Source organism: Biomphalaria glabrata, chromosome 6 (genome assembly GCF_947242115.1).
Source record: "Biomphalaria glabrata chromosome 6, xgBioGlab47.1, whole genome shotgun sequence".
Lineage (NCBI taxonomy): Eukaryota > Metazoa > Mollusca > Gastropoda > Planorbidae > Biomphalaria > Biomphalaria glabrata.
In genome coordinates, this window is record NC_074716.1 from 18163683 (window position 1) to 18169969 (window position 6287).

The 6287-nt window shown below is 33.5% G+C and overlaps 1 protein-coding gene across 3 annotated transcripts in view; it reads left to right on the forward strand.

The window, feature by feature from the left end:
• Positions 1-4986, forward strand: part of LOC106058691 (brefeldin A-inhibited guanine nucleotide-exchange protein 3-like) — a 39581-nt gene extending 34595 nt beyond the window's left edge. For all 3 annotated transcript variants that reach the window (XM_013216157.2, XM_013216158.2, XM_056032780.1), the window contains 4 exons: positions 974-1380; positions 1484-1632; positions 2576-2761; positions 2894-4986. In XM_013216157.2, coding sequence (XP_013071611.2) covers positions 974-1380; positions 1484-1632; positions 2576-2761; positions 2894-3133 — 982 coding nt within the window. In that variant the 3' untranslated portion in view covers positions 3134-4986. The remainder of the gene's footprint in view (positions 1-973; positions 1381-1483; positions 1633-2575; positions 2762-2893) is intronic.
• Positions 4987-6287: the final 1301 nt, after the last annotated feature.

Below are 6287 nucleotides of genomic sequence, written 5' to 3' on the forward strand. Positions count from 1 at the left end.
AGTCAATTTGAATTATAGTTTTAGCGTTACATCAAGTAATTATTTATTATGAAACAGGCTCTCTCAGATCAAGCTAAAATTTTGCTCAATTATTTCTTTTACCTTACAACACAAGAATCAATAAAAAAAAATTATCAAATTACTTAATTAACTATTAGAAATTAATTATTTTGTTTGGTATCTTGAACAAAGGAAAGAAATTTTACTTGACTGAAGTAGTAATAAAAGCTGAATTAGTCCCCTTTATAGGTTGCCGCTTTAAAGTAAGTTTGAAACAAACAATACATAACTATACAATCTTCTAAAGTCATAAGCATCTCACTAGCATAGTGGTTAGTATGTCAGCTTGAAGAGGTGCAAACCATGAGTTCGAATTCATGTCGTTCCCGTAAAATTACTGTAAAATTCACCCAGATATCCTTTTCTTTCTCTCTCCCCCCCCCCCCCCTTCCCATTTTCCCAACTGATCCAGACAAGTGATTGGATCATAGTGTATTGAGAAAGCTAAAAGCATTAAAAAGTGCTAAACAAAAACAATTGGTCAAAATATTTCTAATCACACAGATTTATTGTTGTTGGTCTAGACCTATTACAAATTTAGTCACATGACTGATCCATATTGATACAATTACACTTCATATAAGCTTTGTTTTTTGTTTTTTAAAGTATTTTTTATTCTTTTTACATTTTTCATCCTCTTTTATTATTGTTTTTTTTTCTTATTATATTAAAGTGTGTTATTTTACAATGCCTGGAAAACTAAATATTTGATTCTAACTTTACAAAGTTTCATTGGATATGTCACACTCAGGCTGTTAATCATTCTAAGAAAATATAACTACAATGCTTTCTAATTATTCATGTCCATGCATACTTGACACAATTTGAACCAGATGGATTCTGTTGAATACAGAAGTTTGACAAGCCTCCTTTTTTATTTGGCAATCTTTGAATATTTCAATGTATTTTTCAGAGCTGCAATTACACCTTCCAGCGAAACTCCAGAAACACCTGGCGTACTGCCCTCGTTGTCTGACCTACATCATGCTGCCAGCACATCATTGGCTAGACCCTGTACTGATAGCAAGTTGTTTCTACAGATGCTGCAGATCATGTTTGAGGAGCTGTGTCAGAGCTACACAGATGTGCTTCAGGATGCTGGGAAAGGATCCATCTTGGACAAAATGTCAGAGAAGCCAATATTTTTTCTGACTGCTAAGCATGACAACATTTCTCAAATTGCTGCACAGGCCCAGGTGGCAGCTTTACAAGAGATCAAGTCTTCAGAGCGCCAGAGTTCGCACAAATCAAGGTCTTTAGATAGAGAACCAATCTCTGAAACTGAAGGACTCAGCTCAGTTGCTGTAACAAGCCAACAGAGTAATTTACAACTGCATAGTTATTACTTTTAAAGTTCATCCTGTTTTTTTTTTTTTTTAATGTTTTGTTTAATAAAATAATTGAGTATTTACTTGTGGTTTAGGTCAAAGTGAGTCAGAAGCTGGGACAGACTCTGATGGAGAAGAAGGCACTAAACAAAGTTCAGCCACTTCTGTGACATCCAAGGAGGAGGAGGAATATGGAGGTCGCCAGAAGAGCAAAAGAGAGCTGAGAGAGGAACTACAGAGCAAGGTGATAGATCCACAATCAGTAGTGCCTGATTTACGAGCTTACTAATGTCTTGGGTAGATCCACATTTAATAATGCCTGGATTATGAGTGTACTAATGGCTTGATTAGATCACTTTCAATATTGCTTGGATTATGAGTTTACTAATTTCTTGGGTAGATCCACATTCAATAGTGCCTGGATTATGAGTTTACTAATGTCTTGGGTTGATACACATTCAATAGTGCATGGATTATGAATATACTGTCTAGGTAAACATTGTTACTTTCTTGGATTTTTTAAGCTTTTCTTTCTACTGTATTTTTCTTTTTCGCCATTTGATCTTTTTTTCTTTGTCTCTTGATGCTGAGAATGTGACGCTAAGTTATTTATTTAATAATTTAATCTTTCATGGCTGATGTTAGTTATGCTGTTATCTTCATTTCAACTCTACTAGGGCTAACTTGAATATGTTACTGTGGATTCAATGGATGCTCGTCAATCATTATTGTTGTCTTTAGTGACCTTATTCTTTCTAGTCATGTTGAGGTTGACTGATGTTTGTTTTAGATTGATTTCTACATTTAATAATTGTATTTGGCACTTAAAATTGTGTAAATTTTCCATTAGTTTTCAGAGCTTCTTTAATTTTTTCATTAAATCAGATGTATCTATCATGGATTTGAGACCAATATGTTTCAAAGATAATTTATGCTTTAATTTGTCTGTTTACTTGAAGGTCATCTAATTATTAACTGAACAAAATTACAGTTTTATTTGGACATTATGTCTTTGGACATTTGAACTTTTTGTGGGGCATGACCTGAGGATGGACACAATAAACAATAGTTATGACCTGAAAAAGCCAGTTGCTAATGTAGCCTTATTGCTAATGTAGTCTTATTGCTAATGTAGCCGTATTGAATGTCTTATTGCTGATGAAAAGGAAATGTATCTTCTCTTCCAGGTGTATACTGTCGCCACTGACCAAGTGATAGAAAATCTAATGTCCCAGTACAAGAGACACAAACATCAAAGAGCTATGCCCAACTATGTCAGGCTACCAAAGTTTCAAAAGCCTAAGGTCAAAGTTCAGAGGAAAGAGCCTGTTGATGATGTTATTGACAAACAGCAGAAATCTTCTATTTTGAAGGTTAGAAAATAGCTTTTGTCTGTGGAAAAATCTTCTATTTGACTTCTTAAAAACACATTATAAAACAAAATTATCTTTCAATGAAACCTGCTTTAACATTGTTATCTGAAATATTTTCTTTCTTTTGTTTAGGACAGTGAAGCTCATGTCCAGGCATGGTCAGATACACTCACAGCTATACTTCAAATGACCTTAAGCCTCCCTGATCAGGGTTTCTCTAGTCTGCTTCCACTAATCTTCACCTTTGTCAGTAACCTGATTCTTCATGCCCCTGACCCTGCTCTGCGAGATCAGCTATCTCAGTGTTTCATCAGACTCGGCAGAATGTTTGACTTTGCTCCACAGCCAGCAGTACTATCAGCCACCAAATAAACAAATGGTTATGAGATATTCATCTCTGGACTAAACTTAATCTTTAGAAGCCAGTTTTCTACACTTTCTCTCCATATATTAATGACAGCTAAATTAACTACATTAATTAACTTCCTTCACAAACTAATGGTTTATGTAGGTTTAGTTTACCTCCAAAGATGTCTGCCTATATTTTATGAATCAGATGTCAGGCTTGGGTTGCGAGCACTCTCTGGCATTTAACCGAACCCAAAGAAAAAATATATATAGAAAAACACCTAGAAATAAACATATTGTCAGCCTGCAGTTTTAAGGTTTAGAGACAGTGTTTCAGTTAACTGCTGGTTGGTCTTTCTCTGTATGGGTCAGTAGGTAATTGAAGAAATGGTTGTGAACTATTCAAGATCTTTCTTAAATGAAGAATTTATAAATACATTGACTATTTGTGATCTTTTGTCTTGTCTGCAAGTGAATCATTGTGAGCCCTTTCCTCCTGTGATCTTCTTTGATTTTATTTTCAATTGAAACTAATTGGTTCTTGTTGTTTTCTTTAGTAAAAACATTCAGTTCATGTTGTTTTTTTAAGTAAAAACATTGAGTTCATATTGGCCAAAAAAATTTCATTGTATATAAAATGTTTTAAAATTGTGATTTTGTATTTGAATGTTGGTGGTTAGGTTAGTAGACTCTATTACAGTTGACACATTGGGTACAAACTTCAGAAGTCTGTTCCTGTCTACTCTTGGGTTATAGTATCGGTATACTAAATTGAGGGCTAGAGGATGTATCTTAGGGAATAACTTGATTGTGTATTGCAGTGGAGTTGGATTGTATATAAACATGCTTTCTAGACCATTGTGAACAAAGTAACATGATTATGAACAGCCAAAGTTACAACCTTCAAGACTAGACTCTATTTGAATACACACTGTTATGTTTATATCCACCAAATGTATGCAATACTACTTAGTTCATTGATTGTATTTTCTGTTGAAATGGTTTCATTATTTTGAACTAGTTGAAATGCTGTATTTTTTTGTTCCACTCATTATTACTTTATACAATAGAGACGTCCAAGTTTTACCAAGAATTGCTAGCACTCATTTTTAAGCATGCCATCATTTAAGCAAAAAACAAAATGGCCCATTAGTCAAAATGAACAAATATTTGTATGAATTGTTACAACAAATCAATATGACGTTAATGAACAAATATAAACAACCCATCTGTGCAATAATTCTCTTGTGCAATATTTGTGGATAGGAACTTGATGCATGCATAATTCACATAATTCTGTTGAAGTATTTATTTGTGCATGTAACTATTGACTGTGATTATTTTGATGTGTGTTCTCATTAAAATGTTTTGATCTTGAATGTTCATTGGCAGGAAATAGTATTCTGTGTGATAATCATTTATAAATAATATTAAATATTACTGACCAGATTTTAAAATTTTCTTTCAGTGTTGAAATGGTCTTTCTAAATATAAGGTATTAGGATCCTAAGTCATGGTCAGTAACATGTATATAGTGATAGAGACATCAATAGTAAAACTAAAAAGAGTTTATGGCCATTTCATTCCTGAGTTTGTCCTGCAAAATGGGCAATTTGAAATATTAGCTTCTTGCCTGAAAGAAATCAATGCTAAAGGCTCAACATTGACAAAATCATCAAATTACAGCTAGCAAATCTTACAATTGTATTCATAATTGTTTTGAATGTTTGTATTTGTTCATTATGACCTCAGAACAGTGAAACTAAATTGTTTTAGATAGAACAATTTCCTCATTTTCTATTCCTGATTCTACTTACACAACTTGATTGTCAACTCAGTCTTGTGTCGTTGTTTCAATAAAGTTATTCTATTCTCAATCACCTAGATGTTTTTGTCTTTTTAATGTTAGTATCCTATGTAAGTCAGCTCCATCTGGTAGAGCAAATTCTTTAATGAATTGAATGACCATAGAGCAGAAACAACCTTTTTCTGAAAGTTAAGACACTGAACGCTGAGGGTGAAAGAACAATTCAAGACTTAGAGAGTTATTGCTACAAAAAATTGCTAGGTATCAGATACCAGGAAAAGAAGACAAATGAGTTTGTACTATTACAAGTCAAAACTCTGGAAGGCAAAAAGGAAGAACTCAATGCTGTGAAGAGATGAAAGCTGAGCTGATCTCAATGTCAAAAGTCATTCTTCAAGGTACAGTGGAGGGAGCACTAAGAAAGGCTGGCTGGATAACAAAAGAATGGACTGGCCTCTCTCTTGATATCCTGCTAAGAATAGCTGCTGACCAGGACAAGTGGAAGGATTTGGTTACTTGAACTGTGGCAGCAGCCCTGCGATGAAAGTGAAGGGACAGGTGATGACTTTCATTACCATTAGTACTGTTAACAAAGTGATCAGACTTCATTTTGAATTGCAGACAAAAGAAAAATAGAAACAGCAGAGGATAGAACTAAATGTCAACTTCTCATAGTGTTAGCAATGTTGTTGTTTTTTGTAGAAATAAATGTTCAAATCTAATGTCAGGGGAGCTAACTGAACATGTACCTCATTCTTGTGACCACAAACTACTGGAATAATTAACTAGTAAGCCTACACATGAAGTAATCTCTAAGTAAGTGCAGAAAAAAGGTTTTGAACTGATCTACAATAGAAGATCAGTTTTTCTGAAGAGTATCACAATATTTGAATTTAGGTTCCTGTAACCTTTTTGTGCTAAGCAGGATTTTCTTAAGTTGCAACAAATTCAAATTATAGAAACTAGCTTGACACCACACTAGATATTAGAATTCAGCTTACCAGTAGCATGATATTAAGAAGTTATGCTCTCCAAGGACACAGTGCCATGAGACTCATTAAACCGTTAATATAAATTTTAAAAGTTTTATACTTGAAAAAAACATTTAGAATTTGATTTAATTATTTTTATTTATAAAGAGCTAAAATTCAACCTAAAAAAAAATGTTCCCTTAAATTCTCCAAATTTGCCACATGTTCCACTAAGAAAAAAGTTCTGGAAACACTGGACTATATGTTTATTGAGCCTATTCCAAAACTCAAACTCACTAAGATTAATGAGTTCCTTTTTTTTTTTTCATACTAATTGGATGAAGCTCTTTGGGCTCGTGTAGTGTTTCTAATATCAAATGTATCACACAAAAACAGAAAG